Here is an 18,875-nt window from a genome sequence, read left to right as displayed (position 1 = left end):
GACAAGTGACCTTACTTTTCACAAAAGCTTTCTGGGCCATAATGCCACTGTACTGATAATCATGCAACTGCCTGGGGCTTTACAACTTAATAAAAAAGACTTCAGCTCAAATCTCCAGCATTAATTTCACTAACTATCCAGAAAGACATTCAGGGCAGCTGCCAACTCTCCATTTTTAAAGGAAAAGGAGTCCCGGGGTGGGGGGATATCGGGAAAGATTAAAAATACATATTCCCAGCCCCAGAGATGCCAACAGAGATCTACCCTGACAGGATCTTTGGGATGGGAATCAGTGCTCTCTAAAAGCATCCCTGGGGGGTTTCGAGGAGTGGATTAGAACTTTTGGGGGCTCTGAGACGTGGGGTACATACCTCTAGGTCCCCAACCCCACTCCGTAGCTGACCCCACGATAGGAACCCCCACCCCAGCGCGACGGGGAGGGCATGGGATGGTGAAGAGCCCGCGGGGGGCGGAGTCTTCAAGGAGGCAAGGACTCCTAGAACGTGGGGCAGGTGGCAACCGCCTGGCGTTTGAGGCGAGGCCACCGCAGCCCAGACAGGTTGAGTAACTGGCTCAGGGTCACAGAGCGAGCTCCGGCCCCGGCCGCGGGGCGGGCGCTCACCTCGATGAGCGAGTAGTTGATCTCCACGTCCGACTTGACGAAGCCCCCGCAACCCACCACGATGTCCTCGGAGGCGCGTGCCGGACCCACGCCACTCAGCAGCAGCACCACAGCGGCGGCCACCACCACTGGCCCCGGCGGCCCCAAGCCCCCGCACGCCCGCATGGCCGGGCCTCTGCCGCCCGACCCTTCGCAGGCCTCCAGGTCCCGCCCCTAGCTCCGCGCGCTGCCCGCTGCTTCCTCCTCTGCCCGCCGCTGACAGCCCAGGCCCCGCCCCGGCGCTGCTGCGCGTGCGTGCTCCGGCGCCACGCCCCCTCGCCAGACAGGCTAACTACAGCGCATGCTCAGCAACAAAACCAGACCATTAGTGCCCTACGGTGGCCTGGAGGACTCCGCGCACCGTCTATCAGGTGCAGTTGCAAGGTCCCTGATTACAGTCACAAACTCCAAAGTTGAATTATGCTTTGGAATTCAATATCGCTGAAACTGGAAACGACAAGAGACTGTTGATTTAAGTATCCAACTACTCCCCCGAATGTTTTTGGCACATGTATTTCACAGGTGATATATAATCTCAAAAACCCGTTTAGGAATTTGAGTCAGTGCATTTTTCCATTATAAATAATCAGTACTTTTTAAAAAAAGCAATACATAGGCCATTTAAGGTCAGCATTATGTTTTTTAAAAAAGGGTATTTGAAATTTATTTTAATCCCAGTTCTAATAACATTTGTGTAGAAACAAACTTGAGGGTTTTTCTCCCATAAGCAAGAGATGCAAACAGTTAATTTACTTTGAATTGTCTGTGATTTGAAGCATGGTTTGTCAGAAAACAAGTTCAAATCTCAGCACGTTGTGCTTTGCCCCAAGATTATACATATACTATGACAAAAACTGGATTTAACTGCAAGTTACCACATCAAAAGAGACAAAAATTGCTTTTCTGACCTGATATTGGAATTCTTCCATTTTGCCCTAAAAGAGAATCAAGCCCTTTATTTTGATAGTTTTTATATTTTATTTCTAAACAACCAGGTAAGAGAGAAAATTTCCCACTAGAATTTATCATTGTGACCAAGACTTAAGCAATATACAACTATGAATCATAGGGAGTTTAGACCATGCAATGGTTAAAACCCTCATGGGTCCTATAATGGAATGATACATCCCCCAAGGATCTCAGTCATGAGCACATCTGATTTCAGTTTCTCACTCTGCACTCTCACTGGAAATACAGTGAAATTCTCATCTATTTGGTTATAGAGAGAATCTAGCTTAATATTTATTTCATTTATTGGGTATTTATAACTACAACTGAAACAGATGCCCTTTCCTCTCCCTAGCATGAGTCCCTGGTTTGTCTTAGCAAATCCGCATGGGGCTGAAAGCCACCAATTAGGAAATGCTGACCCATGGAACCTTCTCACCTTACAGAATGGGAAACTGAGGCTAAGAGGGGGAAAGGGACTAGTTTAGGGCTCTGCATTCAGCCCTGTACTGTTCAGAGGACTGGGTTCTGTTCTTGGCTCACCCAACTGATTTCCTCTGTGTTCTTCCTTACTTTCTGACCATTCCCCCAAAATTCCCACCATTCCCCACAAATTCATCTTCACATATACAATAAAATAAACACTAGGACTGTGGCAATGCCTATCAGAGGTGGGGTCACATGGGGTCACAGTAAGAGAGGCCTCCCCCTAATTTCCATCAGCCTCCACCAAGATCACCTCAAATAAACAGACATAATTTATAAATGTGAACAGCAGACCTGCCACACTCAGCTTCAAAACTGAGTTTGTTCTCTGTGTCCCTGCTCTTCCAGAAGACCCAGGCTGGAGGACAGCTGAAGGCATACTGACTTGGGCCCCAGGCCAGGGTTGGGAAACCCCGAAAGAAAGGGGAGCCCACACAGTGGAGGCCATGCGAGAAGTGGCATTCAAGAGCTGCAGAGAAGTGACAGGGCGATGTGGAAAATGCATAGAGTCTGACTCCTTCCTCCAAACTGAGTACCTGTGTTTGCCTGTCTGAAAAAGCTGTCTTTTCATTTCTATCTTGAAAAGAATACATGCTCGTGGCAGAAAGAAAGAAAACAGAAAAAGGAAAGGAAAAAGAAAAGAAAAATGAGGATTTCCATGATCACTGCTGGACTGCACGTCCATTTTTAAAATCTATGCATACATGTTGCATAAAGGATTTCCCAAAAAGAGCTACTGTCTGGGAACACACCTTGCTTTAACACCCAGGAGAGGAAGGCAAAGATTTGACTTCCTTCTCCCCGTTTCCCCAACCTAAGAATATACTTTTTTTTTTTTGCATAAATATTGTAGCCTATTTTGTATTATAATCTTGTTTTCATTTAGCATTTAGCAACTATCTTTCCATATTATATTTCTGAAATGGCACAGTGAACCACTGCTTAGTAACCTACGGATAACATAACATTACTAACACTAATAATCGCTAACTCATTGAGCATTTACTGTGTTCTTGGCACTGTGCTAAACTCTTTATTAGTAATCTTAGTATCTTCCCACCACCCTACAGGCAGACAGTGTCCATCCCACCTGTTGCGGGACTGGAGGGTTTTAGCGGGATGCCACTGCACTTTCCGGGGCTCCGAGATCCCCTCCCCCAATGCCGGCCCGGGCCACCCAGAGTGCCCCCTCCAATCGCCTCGTCTCATACCTTCCCGCCCCACCCTTGCCGCGCGGCGGGACCTTGCCCCGGGCCTGGCGATCCCGGAGCTGGAATCCCAGCCTAGCCTGTCAGTCTCCGCCCCTTCCAGGACCCGGAGCGCGGCAAAGGAGGCTGTCTCGGGACAGACGGACAGACCGCGGGCGGACAGACGGACAGGCACGGGAGGCGCGCGATGGCCGCGGCTGCAGAGCCCTGTGTGGGACAGGGAGTAAGTCCCCCCACCCCCACCCCGCCTCCTGCCCCACTCTCCTTTTCCGGGCTTGGTAGGTCTCTCCGGCAGCTTTCTCCAGGGGGTGATACCGGGGAGGGGAGAGACCACCAAATTCCCAGGCAAACAGCAGGCAAGTGCGGGCCCTTTAACCGAGCCTGCCCCTGGAGACCCCAGCACCACTAACGGGGCCTCCCGACCTCCCAGCTGCCTGCAGGCTTTGACCTCTATTTGCATAAAGCTTCAGGACCCCCACCTCTCTGGCCGGCTTCCTCTTTCATCCAGGCTCTTAGCGAAGGACTCTGGGAAAGAGGCTCATGGGATGGGAGCAAGGGTCGCAAACTCCCAGGATTTCAGGGGCCGGGCCGGTAAGGCAATAATAATAGCTGATATTAATTGAGGGCTTACTTTGTGCCCCACATCCTCCTATGTGCTTTATTGGTACCAACCCATTTAATTCAATCCTTAGAGGTAGATTCTCTGAACACCACCCCTCTCCTTTGCAACAAAGGAAACTGAGGCACAGGGAAGTTGAAGTTCACAGAGCTGGCCAGTGGCAAAGTGGGGAGCAGTGAAGAAAGATAACCAGTGTGGGAGAGGGAGGGCTGTTAATATAGTAGGAAGAGAACTGAAGAGCCATGTTCTCTGAACTTCCCATTCATACTTTTTGTAGCGTTAGAGAAGGCCAGCCAAGAGGCTGAGAGAAGAATCACAGACCCAGGGGCACCTGGGGGGCTCAGTCCATTAAGCATCTGGCTCTTGACTTGGGATCAGGTCATGATTTCATGGTTCATGGGTTCAAGCCCCGGGGCTCAGCTCCGACAGCATGGAGCCTGCCTGGGATTCTCTCTCTCTCCCTGTGTCTCTGCCCCTCCCCTACTCCTGTGCTTGTTCTCTCTCTCTCTCTCTCTCTCTCTCTCTCTCTCTGTCTCTGTCTCTCAATAAATAAACTTAAAAAAAAAAAAGAATCACAGATCAAGACCCTCTGTAGAACAAGCTTTGGGGTCAAACAGGCTTCATGGGAATTAGCTCTGCCACTTTCTGTATGTGTGGGCCTGAAGAAGGCTGTTCCCCTCTCAGTACCTCAGTTCCCTGGTCTGTGAAATGGGAACAGTAACACCTACCTCTTAAAATATAAGGCTTAAACGACAGTCTGCACCCAGTATTCATCCTGGAACCCAGGTATCCCAGACTCCAGGACCCAGCCACCTTGGTTCAAATCCCAGCACCACCACACTGGGTGATAGTCACCCAGGTTATGTAACCTTTCTGGGCCTCAGCTTCCTCATATGCAAAATCAGTAGCATAATTGCTTGTACTTCTTAGGGTTGATATTATTAGCATTAAAGGAGTTGAGACTTATAAGGTACTCCAGAGAGTGCTGGGCCCATTTTCATGTCAATGTTAGGAGTCCAGATGGTTGCCTTGCCCCCTAATCAGGTGAATCTGGGACTCCTGCATTGTAAGATCACAAGGGTCGCCCTGGTGTTCCCTCAGGTCTGGAACTGGACAGAGCCTGAACCCATTGCTGCCCACCTACTGAACGTGTGCTTCCTGAAAACGGCAGGGATCTGGGTACCCCCGATGTACCTCTGGGTCCTTGGCCCCGTCTACCTCCTCTACATCCATCGCCACGGCAACAACTACCTCCGGATGTCCCCGCTCTTCAAGGCCAAAATGGTAACCGCTGCCTCTGGGAGGCTGTAACCAGACAATGGTTGGGAGGTGTGGGAAGCTGGCTGGAGCCTTGGCGGAGACCCCAAAGTGGACACTCCTCCTTTCAAGGAGCACCCAGGGTGGGGACAAGACGGGGACCTCTTAGTCAAACAGAACAATACTCCAGAGAGGCTACAGAGGTGAACTCTGTGGCACCAGATTCCCCCAAACAGATATGGTGACAATGAAAATCCACCCATCTGCAAACACACACATCCGGATGTTCAGATGTTCCTGGCCAGTTTGTGACTACCATACCTTGGAATTACCCACAGTGTGTGAGGTATACTCCTGGGGTACACGAGGTGATTTTAGGGTCACACTTGGGTGAACTTTTAAAAATTTTTTGAACAGTTACGTGTTGATTTTTATGTTTTCCCACTGGCAGTTCTAAACACCGGTTCTTAAAATTGTTCTGTATTTATTTTAGTGTGTTACAAAAACACGGGCATTCCAAGTGTGAGCCTTTCTGCTCATCCATCCCGTTCTCCAAACCTCTACAAGAATGTCCTTCCCAGGCATTAAGGAATCTGCTCCTGAAATCATTGTTGCACTATATACTAACTAACTTGGATTAAATTAAAAAAAGAACGTCCTTCCCATACCACCTCGTTAATTTTTGTCCTATTGTCGAACTCTTCCTTAAAGGGCCAGACAGTATATATTTGAGGCTTTGAAGGTCCATGTGGATTCCATGTCACCTACTCTGCCATTGCAGCAGAAAAGCAGCCACAAACGACAGTAAATAAATAAGCATGACTGTGTCTTGATAGCATTTTCTCGAAAGTCACTGAAATTTAAACTTCATGTAATTTTCACACATCACGACCTATTATACTTTTTTGAGTTTTGTTCAATGATTGAAAAATGTCAAAAACCATCCTTAGCTCACAGGGGATACAATAATAGGCAGCGGGTCAAACCCAGGCTGCCAGTAGTACTTGGAGCCCTGCTTTGGACTGTGAGGTGCTTGTAATAGTTCCTGCTATGCGCCCAGAGGCCTCGTCTTCTCTCCCACCTGTGTCCACCTTCTGCTTTCCTGCTTTCTCTCATTCAGAAGAGAGATCCCCGCATCTTAGAGAAAGGTCTGGAGACATACCAGTCCTGACAGAGCTTCTCCTTGATTTTATAGCAGGGGTCACGGGTGTCTGGGTGGCTCAGTCGGTTAAGCATCCAATTTCGGCTCAGGTCATGATCTCACTGTTGGTGAGTTCAAGTCCCGCGTCGGGCTGTGTGCTGACAGCTCAGAGCCTGGAGCCTGGTTCAGATTCTGTGTCTCCCTCTCTCTTTGCCCATCACTCACTCGTGCTCTCTTTGTCAAAAATAAATAAACATTAAAAACTTTTTAAAAATAGTAGAGGTCAAAGGGACTTGAAGAGAGTGTAAGTTTTTCATACCCTGCGTGAATGTTGTTTTAGGCCGCTTATTTATTTATTTATTTATTTATAAATGTTTATTTATTTTCGAGAGACACAGAGTGTGAGTGGGGGGAGGGGCAGAGAGAGGGAGATACACACACACACACACACACACACACACACACACACACACAGAATCCAAAGCAGCCTCCAGCCTCCGAGCTGTTAGCACAGAGCCCGATGTAGGGCTCGAACTCATGAACCATGAGATCGTGACCTGAGCTGAGGTCAGACAGTTAACCGTCTGAGCCACCCAGGAGCCCCTTTTTTAAAAATTTTTTTTGATGTTTATTTATTTGAGAGAGAGAGAGACAGACAGACAGACAGACAGAGCATGAGCGGGGGAGGGGCAGAGAGAGAGAAAGACACAGAATTTGAAGCAGGCTCCAGGCTCTGAGCTGTCAGCACAGAGCCCAACGCAGGGCTTGAACTCACAAACCATGAGAACATGACCTGAGCTGAAGTTGGACACTTAACCTACTGAGCCACCCAGGCACCCCCATGGCGCTTCTTCATACCTAAAGCACCTCGCCTGCGTACTCTTGGTGCACCCTGCCCCACCCTCGCATTCTGGAAAATACTGGGTTGGCCTGGGTCCCTGGGGCATACACTTCCAGGTCAAGGTGAGTCTGTAGGTAAGGCTCCCCTTCCTGCTTCTTATTCGGCATCTCTCACACTGGCACTGCTAAATTATGATGTTGGGACCTTAGCGGTGCCTCATCCAGAGCCACCGCCCAGTGGGCGTGGGGTCCCTGTCTGGTTTGCCCCCCACCCTTCTTTTTGCCCGCCGGCCTTATCTAGCCAAGCCTGTTTCCCAGGTGCTTGGGCTTGCCCTCATCATCCTGTGCACGTCCAGCGTGTCTGTGGCTCTCTGGAGAATCCAGCAGGGAGCACCCCAGGCCCCAGAATTCCTCATTCATCCTACTGTGTGGCTCACCACGACGGTAAGGACAACCCAGGCTTGCTGGGCTTGCTCCTGGCTGAGAGGCTTCTCTTGCCCTGGTGGAGGGTGTGGGGCAGAGCGCAGCTCCCTTCCGCCCTCCCTGCCCCTGCCCACCTTAAGGGGCCTGTCCTGACTCTCCTGTCCAGAGCTTCGCCATGTTCCTGGTCCACACGGAGAGGAAGAAAGGGGTCCGGGCATCGGGGCTGCTGTTTGGATACTGGCTTCTCTGCTTTCTCTTGCCAGTGACCACTGCTGCCCAGCTGGCCTCGCAAGGGGTAAGTGGAAGCCTGGGGAACCGATGTGGCAGTTTCAGGCCGTGGGTTGCCCTGCCTCCCTCCTTCCTCCTCCCCTTTCCGCACATGACTTACTGTCTACACAGGGACACACACCACGGTTGCTTAAACTCCAGCGACACACAGGCACACTCACTCACACAGGTGTATGCGTCATCCCATATGTTTTTATGGACACTCATTCCCAGGGTCTTACACACTTAGCTCACACACTTCACTTGCACAGCAGATGCACCCCTTTGTGCCCCACCTTTCATGCATCACACAACTACCGTCTGAAACACACCCACACCTGCCGCCACCCAGTGTGTCTGTCTGTGCCTTCAAGCTCCCACACGATTCAGGCACATGCATCGCCCATTCCCACACTGCACACCCATGCACACGTCCTCCCTCGCACCACTGGCCACAGGTGCAGTGTTGGTTCACGCCGTCAGGAGCTTCCCCGATGAAATTTGAAAGTGGCCCCATAGGGGCGCGTGGGTGGCTCGGTCGGTTAAGTGTCTGACTTCAGGTCAGGTCGTGATCTTGCGGTTCGTGGGTTCGAGCCCCGCGTCGGGCTCTGTGCTGACGGCTCGGAGCCGGGAGCCTGCTTTGGATTCTGTGTCTCCCTCTCTCTCTGCCCCTCCCTCACTCGTACTCTGTCTGTCTCTCAAAAATAATAAACAATCTCTCTCAATAAATAATAAAAATTAAAAAAAATTAGGTCTAATTAGTATTAGGTCTAATACCTGATACTCCAGATGGTAGCTGGCAGAGTTAATAAGCAAGGGGACTTACAAGGCTTGTCCCAGGCACCACAGGACGAGTAGATGTCCGCACCTGCCACCAGAATCTTCAAAGTATATAGAGGCTTATGTCTAGACAGTCTCCACAACATGTTACTCTCTCAAGTTTGTGTTCTTGAAAAGGCTCCAAGTGCGAGACACGAGTGAGTGGAATGACCTCCCAAAACATACCTGCGCACACACTCTTTCTGTATGAGCGTGCACATCTCCCCTCATTCTCACCTACCCTCACCCATGCTCCCCTCTGGACATAATACGCATTGTTGCATATCCATCCATATTTCTTTTTCATTTTATGTAGAGAGAGTGAGCACTGTGCTTTCAGCTCACTCTCAAGACCATGAGATCAGGACCTGAGCCAAAATCAAGAGTCAGATGCTCAACCCACTGAGCTACCCAGGCTTCCCTTCCCCCCACCCCCCCTCCCTATATTTCGGTTTCCCATCCTGGCCAATAGCAGTTCCATGTTAAGGGACACATCGGATCTGTTTACCTGCAAAGAGAGAAATAGCCCAGACCTCGGTTCCTCAACCTCAGCACTCTTGACATCATTCTCTTTGGGGCGGGGGGAGCCGTTCTCGCCTTGTCGGATGTTAAACAGCATTCCCGGCCTCCACCTGCTGGATGCCAAGTGCACACCTTCCCTTGATGGTAAAACCCAGAGTGTCTGCCCTTGGGGACAAATTTGCCCCGGTCGAAAAGTGCTTGTGTAGTTGGGATGCTCACCTCAGATCTGGAAACCCCCCTGCAACGGGCTGTAGATCGTTTCTCCAGCCAAATGGTTGTTCCAGTCCTGCTCCCGAAAGGAAAAGGCAGAGACATACCATTCTGTCCTTAAGGACAGATTTTCACAAAGTAATCTTCGTAACCGATGGGAAAATTGCACAGGCCATCCACTGATGTGTGCAAAGCTAGGTTCCCCCAGCGGCCAGATGCAGCACAGAAATAATAATATTGTGACCACGCATTAATATTGTGACCCCGGCCACATGCCAGGCCCTGCAAAAGCCACTTTATGTCATGTCTTCATTGGATTCTTACAAGAATGTGCTATGGCAGATTCTCACAGTCCCGTTTTAAAGACGGGGAAACCAAGGCTAAGAGAAATGAGCGGCCTCCTCAAGGTCACACGGCCGAGGAGCGCAGAGCCCAAGTCCATCTCCCCCGAATTCAGAACAAATGTCCCGATAGAAACAGTGGTAAAAATGGCATTATAGGGGCGCCTGGCTGGCTCAGTCGGTTAAGCGGCCGACTTCGGCTCAGGTCATGATCTCGCAGTCCGTGAGTTCGAGCCCTGCGTCGGGCTCTGTGCTGACAGCTCAGAGCCTGGAGCCTGTTTCAGATTCTGTGTCTCCCTCTTTCTGACCCTCCCTCGTTCATGCTCTGTCTCTCTATGTCTCAAAAATAAATAAACGTTAAAAAATTTAAAAAAAATGGCATTATAGAGAAGGTGAGCCACGATGTAACTGGGATATCAAATTGTCTAATACCTCAGAAAACAGAAGTAAGAACAAAAGAGTAGAAATCCTGTAGAGGAACTGCCATTTGAAACGAGGGCTCTTGTTTTAAGCCACAAAGACTCAACTCACACTAGCTTAAGGGGGGAAAAAAGTCTGGAGGAATTCATTAGCTCCTACATGGGGGCTCTCCTGGGCACGGTTGGTCCAAGTGTTCAGATGACGCCACCAGATAGATCTCCATCTCCTTCTGTCTCTTGGTTCTGGCCTGTTATTTGTTCAACAGTGGGGTGGCAAGAAGAACCAACAATCGCACTAGACCTAGGCTCCACCCCTGCCGCAACCCCAGTGAAAGATCTCCTGATGGTTCCAGCTCTCACTGGCCCAGTGTGGGTCGTATGTCCATTCCTGACCCCATCACAGTAGCCAGGGGACTGGAACGTACTCACTGGTCAGACCTCAGTCCCCTGCCCACCGCCTGAAATGGAGTCACTTCTGCATAAACCACATACCTGAGCATGGGAAAAGAAATTAAGGGAGTCTGACAGAGGGGCAGCAGATATGAAAGCCATCACGGTGTGGCAGCAAAAGTTCTTGATTTGGATCGGATCATCTGGGTGCCCTTGAGCAAGGTGCTATTGCTTCTGTGAACTTGGTTTCTGTATGAGTAAAATAGAGCAGCTAAACTCCAGCTGGGGTCAGAGTGGGGAGGGACTTGATGAGACAGTGCCCAAAAAGACTCCCGCATAGGCACAGGGTGGAGTAAATGCTCACTAAATCCAGTTCCCTTCTTTTTTATTTAAGTTTATTTATTTCTTTTGAGAGAGAGAGAGAGAGAGAGCGTGTGCACACATGCGCGCAACTGGGGGAGGGGCAGAGAGGGGAGAGAGAGAAAATCCCAAGCATGCTCTGCACCGTGAGCCTGAGCCCGACGCAAGCCCCATGGGAGGCTGGATCTCACAACGGTGAGATCATGACCTGAGCTGAAACTGAGAGTCCAATGCTTAATCGACTGAGCCACCCAGGTGCCCCAAACCAGCTTCCCTCTTAAACCAGAAAACACTGGCCATGAGGAAGCAGAATGGGATATTGGGGTGGGGGCTGGAGTAGAGAAGGGCTTTCCTCCGTGGCACAAGGAGAAAGGAAAAGTATCCCCCCCTGCTCACATTCCAGGGGCTGTGGTCAACTGTCACCTGCCTAAGGGGAGACACATGCCCCCCCATTTCATGCAGAGTATGGGGGTCGGGTGTTCCTAAATCGGGTCACCAGGCATGCCGGGGGCACTGGCTTTCAAACCCTGTGACTCTGGCTCCCTGCCTGGGCACTGCTCATAGCTTCAGAAACCTGCTCAGCCGTGAGCATTCCTCCCCTTAGAGACACCCTGCCCAGCCTCTGCTCCCCACAGGCCTCTGGCTGCAGACTTCACCATGCCACACTCGATGGGACTTGTGCTTTCTCGTCCACAGGGCTTCCAGAGTGACCCCTACTACCACCTGTCGACCTACCTGTGCTTGTCTCTGGTGCTGGCACAGTTTGTGCTGTCCTGCCTCGTCGATCAACCCCCCTTCTTCCCTAAAGACCCCCAACAGTCTGTAAGTGGCCGTGTCTCCAACCCAGCACCTCCCTTGTCCCTGTTTCATTTCTGGTCTCAGTTTCCCCGTGGGACAGAAGGGAGCTAAACTAGGACACGAGCCTTTCATCATTTTTTACCCATTCTTTCATTCAGCAAAATGTGTATTGTATATCTGTGCCCTAGGCTGGCCAACTTTTTCTGATCAGAGCAAGACAGAAAGTATTTTAGGCTTTGTGGGCCATATGGTCTCTGCGGCGTCGATTCAACTCTGCTGCTGCTGCACAGATAGTATGTCAAAGGAGCATGGCTGTATGCCAGTAAAACTTTACTTGCAGAAACAGGCACTGTGCCAGATCTGGCCCAGGAGCTGTGGTCCAGTCCCTGCGCTGTACCCCAGCTAGGTGCCGAGGATCTATGGCAAACAAGCAGACGTAGTCCCTGTCCTCATGCAGCTAACAGCCAAGTAGAGCAACCAGACATTAATCACATAATTGCACAAGCACGTAGAAAGTTACATTTGGGGCAAGTGCCCTGCAGGAGAAATTCGGGGTCCGTGAGAGTTTACAACAGGTAGCGCTGAACTAGCCTGTGAAATCAGGAAAGAATTCTCTGAGGAAGAGACAGTTGAGCTAAGGTCTCCTAAGGAAAAAAAATGCTCAGTGACATGAGTAATCAAATGAAGACTCTAGAACTTTTTTGTTCTGTGAGAATGAAAGAAAACATTAAAAATTGATAATAAGCTGTGATGGCAAAGATGTGGTGAAATAAGCAGTCTCGTGCTCTAGTGGTAAAAGGCAAAGACGCGTGCAGTTTTTCTGGAGCAGCTGGCAACGTCTCAGGACAGATCCCTCCGCACTTCTCACCAAATTCACTGAGGGATGTTGTCGAGGATGTTATTGTCTGTGTCACACATGCTCCGTGCTTCTAGGAGCTTCTTAGTCTCAGTATTAGTAATAGTTGTTCCCCTGGGAAGCTGTTAGTTCTTACCTATTGGTTGCTGTCAGATTTGTGGCACAAATCGCTTTGGGCCTTACCTGCTAGGAAGCACCTAGCCCACGGGTATTCACCTGTAACAAGCAGTCAGGGCATCTCAATGCGCACTTCTAGTAATACCGAGCTCACGGTCCGTTCATCCGGTCTTCCTGACCTTGGTTCCCTTGCCCTTATACTGGCCATGGAATGTGAGACTTGCGTCCTTCACCAACACCATCTCCTGTCTTTACAGAATCCATGCCCAGAGGCTGGAGCTTCCTTCCCCTCCAAGGCCATGTTCTGGTGGGTTTCTGGGTAAGTAGAGTAGCAGGGAAGGGGCCCAGGTGCATTTGCTTTCTTATTCGTCACTACAGCTCTTCCCCCCAAGACGTTTCCGGTCAAGCCTACCAAGGTCAGCCAGGCTTTCTTCCTCCCAGCCTCAGTGCTTCTCTGTCCGATGTCAGTGTGTTCAATCTCCACACCCCATTCCCATTCACTCACTGGAGTGAGATCTGGGATTGAGTCTGGCTTTCCTTCTTAGCTGGCCCGTATCACAAACATTCAGGACCTCAGTTTTCCCCTCTATAAAAGAGGAACAGCTCTACCTTCATTAAATGTACATTGCTTAGTGCTTATGCACAGTAGGTGCTCAACAAAACCAAATCTATTCCTTGGCTGCATTCGTTCCACCAGCATCTAATATGCACCTGCTATTTGCTAAGCACCGGGAGTAAGGACAGAAGAGACCACATCTTTACTCCCCAGAGGCTCCCAGAGGTGGAGAAGACATGTGTTTCTCCAGGGCCAGCACACCAGGCAGTGAGGATGCCCTATCCCCTCCAGACCACATTGCAGTCAGATCTTGGCAGCCCCTGGATTCAAATCCTGGCCTCGCCATTTCCTGGCTGTGTGACCCTGGGCAAGCTGCTTAACCTCCCTGCATCTCAGTCCCCACCCCTGAAAAATGAGGATAATAAGAGTATCTACCTAATAGGGGTGTGGGAATTAAATGAAATAAGGCTTCAAAGCACTGAGCACAGGGTCTGGCCCATAATGAGTACTATACAAAGTGGTTGGTGAATACATAAAGACTAGAATGCCCTCGGGGTGAGGAATTGATGGGAAGTGCATACAGTTTGGCCAAACAGCTCTAGAGAGGACCTAGCCCTCTTTTTCCCAAATGTAGGCATTTGTGGATCATTCTTCAAGCTTTTTGCCTTATTGGGATTTTATTTTCCTTCCTTTACTTAGTGGTTTTTTTTCTATTTTTAAACTCATTTTTCTTTCTTTTTTTAAAAACTTTTTAAAAAAGTTTATTTGTTTTAAGACAGAGAAAGAGAGGGAGAGAGAGAATTAGCAAGGGAGGGACTGAGAGAGAGGACGACACAGGATCAGAAGTGGGCTCTATGCCGACAGTGCAGAGCCCGATTTGGGGCTTGAACCCACAACCCGTGAGATCATGACCCAAGTCGAAGTTGGATGCCCAACCGACAGAGCCACCCAGGCGCCTGGTTTTGGGTTTTTTTTTTTTTTTCTTTAAATCAACTCACTTTTTCTACTTTAATAAACTTTTTTTTAAAGGAAACTTTCTATCACTGCCAAGTTGGAAAAAAACCTATTAAATCACTTGCCACATAGATCTCCTCCCCTCAAAATTTCAGTGAAAACCAGGTCATGTTAATAATTTCTAGGTCAGAACTAGATTGGCTGAATTTGCTCTGCATTAAAAAAACAAAAGGAGGGGCGCCTGGGTGGCTCAGTCGGTTGAGCGTCCGACTTCAGCTCAGGTCACGATCTCACGGTCCGTGAGTTCGAGCCCCACGTCGGGCTCTGGGCTGATGGCCCAGAGCCTGGAGCCTGCTTCCGATTCTGTGTCTCCCTCTCTCTCTGCCCCTCCCCCGTTCATGCTCTGTCTCGCTCTGTCTCAAAAATAAATAAATGTTAAAAAAAAATAAAAATAAAAATAAAAAAAAGGAACTTGGAAAGTCTCCGAGGCGAGCTTAGGACCAGCAGCAAACAAGACCATCTCCTTGGTATTATCAGGAAAATTACAGACACCTGAGAAGTAATAAACCACGCTCCCGCCTTGAAGTCTAGAGTAATTGATCTCTTGTGTATGTGTGCTGGCCCCCAGCTTGGCAAAGACAGACTGAATACAGAGCAGACCGTTCCAATTGGCAGGTGGTGGTTTTAATAAGCAAGGAAACTTAGGAGGCTTGTCCTGGGCGGCCACAAAGTGAATAGATCTCCTCACCCGCCCGCCAGAATCTTACAAGTTAATGCGGGGGCCTCAGCGGGGTTCAGGCACATCTACCATCCAGATAGTCTCAACAACACATTGCCTTCTCAAGGCTGCATCCTTGAAACGACTTTTAGTGCAGGCAGAGTGGGCAGATCCTACTTTCCAAGGACAGAGGACGGGCGAGGAGCCTCTGATTGCCCACGTCCAGCTTGTGGGACACCCGGAGGTCATGTCCTCTCCGTGACCGCCTCCAATAATGTGCCACCTACAATCCAGTCCAAGTGTTGGTAAACTCTCATTTTAAGGTGAGAAAATTGAGATCCACTGGTGGGAAGGGAGGTGCCCAAGGTGACAGAGCTGAAAACTGGTTTTATTTGACAAATCTTTGGTCCTGTGTCAGGAGGTGAGGATATAGAGGAGGAGAATAAAGGCAAGTACTTTTTGCCCCCATGGAATTTACCATCCAGTGGAGGAGAAAGACACTCAACATATAACCATATCAAAAAAGTAAGTCATAATGGCAACAAGCATTGTAAAGAAAAGCTCAGGAAAAAAGTCTATAATAGGAAAATCTACGTGGACTGAAGGGCCATCAAGTGGGTATCTAAAGAAATCACGTCTAAGCCCAGGAAGCGGCCAGGTGAAGAGTGGCAGGAAAAGGGTTCTAAGCAGAGCAATGTACATGTGCAAAGGTCCTGAGGCCAGGTGGCTGCAGAGGTGAACAAGGCACTTAAAGCTGAGGGTGGAGCTCAGGTTTCCAACTCTGGACTTCTGACTCTGGGGAGGTTTATTTCCCTCGCCACACAGGCTGTCCATTGATTAAGTCACCGAGTGTCTCTGAACCTCGATTTCTTCTCCTCATCTGTAAAATAGGTCAATAGTTATCACCGAGTGTTCTTGTGTAAGATTTAATGGGATGATCTTTGTAAACTGGGAAGCGCCCCACAAATGTTGGGGGTGCTGAGGCTAAATGCTTTCATTTTCCTGAGGGGCCAGGAGAGGAAAAGTGACTTACTCAGGGTCACATAGCTCCCAGGGCAGGACCCTGTGGGGAAGGGGAGGAGAGCATGGCGGGAAGAGCTTGTCCTGGTGACTCTCTTTTTACAGGCTGGTCTGGAGAGGCTACAGGAGGCCGCTTGGGCCAAAAGACCTCTGGTCACTTGGGCGAGAAAACTCCTCAAAAGAAATTGTTTCCCAGCTTGAGAGGGCATGGACGAGAAACCGCAGTGCGGCCCAGCGGTGAGTGTGTGAGAAACGAGAGCCCGGCCCAACGCTTGGCCAGCAAAGCTCATCACTTGGCCCCGAGTACGACCCCAGACCCTCCTCTGGGCTCCACTGCCATAGTCCCCTGCCTGCCAGCTGATCCCAGTAAGCATGAACTGACCAGGCCCAAGGGACATTTCCTCCCAGAGTGCTTCGCAGCTTCCAAGAGGACACAGTGGGTGCCTCCAGAGGGAAGCTTGGATGTTGGGACAGCAGACAGGAAACAGATGGGGAGTGAAAGGTTCTGTGGTGGTCCACAACGTGCAGCCAACTACTCAGTATCTAACCCGAGGGATTCGTTCCCTGGGCCTCGGTTTTCTTATCTGTTCAACGAGGATGCCATTAGCTTCTGGGGGATGAAAAAAAATTATTTGTAGAAAAGAACTGAGCAAATACCCCAACAATGGTAAAAGCTCCAGTAGTGTCAATTATCTGGAGGATTTCCAGCCCTTTCTAGTCCTGCCAGCTCTGCCTCACCCTTGCCCTCTGTGGCATCTCTGGAAACTTCTGTGGTCCCCTCTGACTCTGAGGAACCCAGTTGGGAACCTCTGGTCTACAGAAAAGAGCTGTCAACATAGGATTCATTAAACGTGGGTTAAAGCAGTCTTGCCATGAAGTAGTTGACGACTTTGGCCAAATCACGTGCACTTCGTGTTTCAGGGGACTGACAAAAGTGCCTTCGCCCTGTGGGAAGAGTTAGAGGGTTCCCCTGTGTACTTTAGGATTTTGTGGGGGTTGTTGCATCCTCCAAATTAGAAGAAGTGAGAGACAGTCTTTTGGCTCACATAGCTTAGAAGGTAGGTCTAGCCTCAGGTGTGGCTGGATCCAGGGGCTTGCATAATATCCAAATTCTTTCTCTCCATCTCTCAGCTCAGCTGATGTATTGGCTCGCCTGATATCCTGCCAGTGCAGTAACCCCAGCAGGAGTGTCTCTCCTAGCGTCTGTAGAGAAAATGCTAGGGAAGGCATTGGCTGACTCGAGTCAGGACCAATGCCATAGCCGGGGGCAGCCCCATGATCGGTAGCCCCTTCAGAGCCACAGTGGGGTATGTTTTCCCAAAAGGGGTAAATGATATGAGCAAGTCAAAATAGCAACTCATTGAAGGAGTATTTTGTTGAATTGCCCCTCTAGTCTTACATGATTTCTAAGTGGCCGAATTCATTCAAAAGGACCTTAGAGGGGGGCGTCTGAGTGGCTCAGTCGGTTAAGCGTCCCATCTCACGATTTGTGAGTTCGAGCCCCACATGGGACTCTGCACTGACAGCTCAGAGCCTGGGGTCTGCTTCGGATTCTGTGTCTCCCTCTCTCTCTGCCCCTCCCCCACTCACACTGTCTCTCTCAAAAAGATATAAACATTAAAAAAAAAAAGAGTCCTAGAGGTCTTGCCCACTCTCTCCCAGCTGTGACCTCCCCTCAGGGGCATGAGAATATTGCAGCCAGGATAGAAACATTCTCCAGGACAGATTAAGAATCCATAGCAATCGACAGAAGACACTGCCATACAAAGGCCTCCCTGAGTTTTTTTCTGAGTTGACTGATTACACACAGAAAGAACCTTGGTTTTATTTCTGAAGTATTTTGCAATTTTGGGGGGAAGGGAGAGGACGTCATCCTGAGAGGTCAGGAACCAGCCACTCGCAGACCAGGTCAGGTTCCCAAGGTATGCTTGGTCCATGTGTTGTTCGGGGTTTTTTTCTCTTTTTTTTTTAAAGTTGCCAGTATTTAAAACATTGGAGATTTCATATAAAAATCTGGAATTCTGGTGTCTTTTAAAGGACATGGGCAGTGCCGGGTCACGTCCCCTGCATGGCAACAGGCGAGTGGATCTGGGCAGGCCCCAGTGGGCAGGGCATTGGTTGGCCACAGTCTGTTCCGCTCCCTTTTGTTTTCCCAACTTGGACCTGGACAGTCACCCCCTGCCTCTTCCTGTGGTCACGTGTACACCCTGCACTAAATGGCCCCCGGTCCAGAGACCTAAAACCTGGAATGTGAAACCCTGCGGAAAGGAGGAACCTGGTTACAGAGCCTTCAGGTGGATCCCAGGAATTCCGAATTCTGGGGTGAGCAACCAGAACAGGACTGAGCAAAACATCCAGCTGGAAAGAGGCCTTCATCATCATCTCCTGGCCACCCCATTTGGCAGATGGAAACACTGAGGCTCAGGGAAACGGGGACAGAGCAGGCATTTGAATCTCAGGCTCCTGCCTCCAAGGCAGGTTCTGTCCATCAAACCAGATTTCCTTCCTTCCTTCCTTCCTTCCTTCCTTCCTTCCTTCCTTCCTTCCTTCCTTCCTTCCTTCCACAAATCTTCACAACTGTATGCACATTTATTTATTTTTGAGAGACAGAGAAAGACAGAGCACAAGCGGGGGACGGGCAGAGAGAGAAGGAGACACAGAATCCGAAGCAGGCTCCAGGCTCCGAGCTGTCAGCACAGAGCCCCATGTGGGGCTCGAACTCATAAACCGTGAGATCATGACCTGAGCCCAAGTCGGACGCTTAAGGGACTGAGTGGTTGACACTCCTGTTAGGCCCTTTATACACGTCCCACATCTGTTATTTTTTCCATTCATTTGACAAGTATTTATTGAGTGCCTACTACATTTAGGAGCTGAATATGGGGGGGGGGGGTGGAATACAAGCGAAGTCTACCCACCTGGAGTGCTAACAAGGTAATTACATA

The 18,875-nt window shown here is 49.7% G+C and overlaps 2 protein-coding genes across 2 annotated transcripts in view; one reads left to right on the top strand and one right to left on the bottom strand.

Moving 5' to 3' along the window:
• The window catches only part of LOC115503841 (nodal modulator 1), a 56,549-nt gene extending 55,721 nt beyond the window's left edge, over window positions 1-828 (bottom strand). The window contains exon 1 of the mRNA XM_030300301.1: window positions 623-828. Coding sequence (XP_030156161.1) covers window positions 623-787 — 165 coding nt within the window. The 5' untranslated portion in view covers window positions 788-828. The remainder of the gene's footprint in view (window positions 1-622) is intronic.
• A 2,596-nt stretch (window positions 829-3,424) lies between these two features.
• The window catches only part of ABCC6 (ATP binding cassette subfamily C member 6), a 35,792-nt gene continuing 20,341 nt past the window's right edge, over window positions 3,425-18,875 (top strand). Inside the window, exons 1-8 of the mRNA XM_030301585.1 lie at window positions 3,425-3,526; window positions 5,024-5,206; window positions 7,479-7,604; window positions 7,750-7,878; window positions 11,608-11,733; window positions 12,940-13,001; window positions 16,036-16,167; window positions 16,339-16,366. Coding sequence (XP_030157445.1) covers window positions 3,491-3,526; window positions 5,024-5,206; window positions 7,479-7,604; window positions 7,750-7,878; window positions 11,608-11,733; window positions 12,940-13,001; window positions 16,036-16,167; window positions 16,339-16,366 — 822 coding nt within the window. The 5' untranslated portion in view covers window positions 3,425-3,490. The remainder of the gene's footprint in view (window positions 3,527-5,023; window positions 5,207-7,478; window positions 7,605-7,749; window positions 7,879-11,607; window positions 11,734-12,939; window positions 13,002-16,035; window positions 16,168-16,338; window positions 16,367-18,875) is intronic.

The sequence above is a fragment of the Lynx canadensis genome, chromosome E3 (genome assembly GCF_007474595.2).
Source record: "Lynx canadensis isolate LIC74 chromosome E3, mLynCan4.pri.v2, whole genome shotgun sequence".
Taxonomy (NCBI): domain Eukaryota; kingdom Metazoa; phylum Chordata; class Mammalia; order Carnivora; family Felidae; genus Lynx; species Lynx canadensis.
The sequence above is the reverse complement of the archived record's forward strand: the minus strand, read 5'-3'. Positions and strand labels throughout refer to the sequence as shown.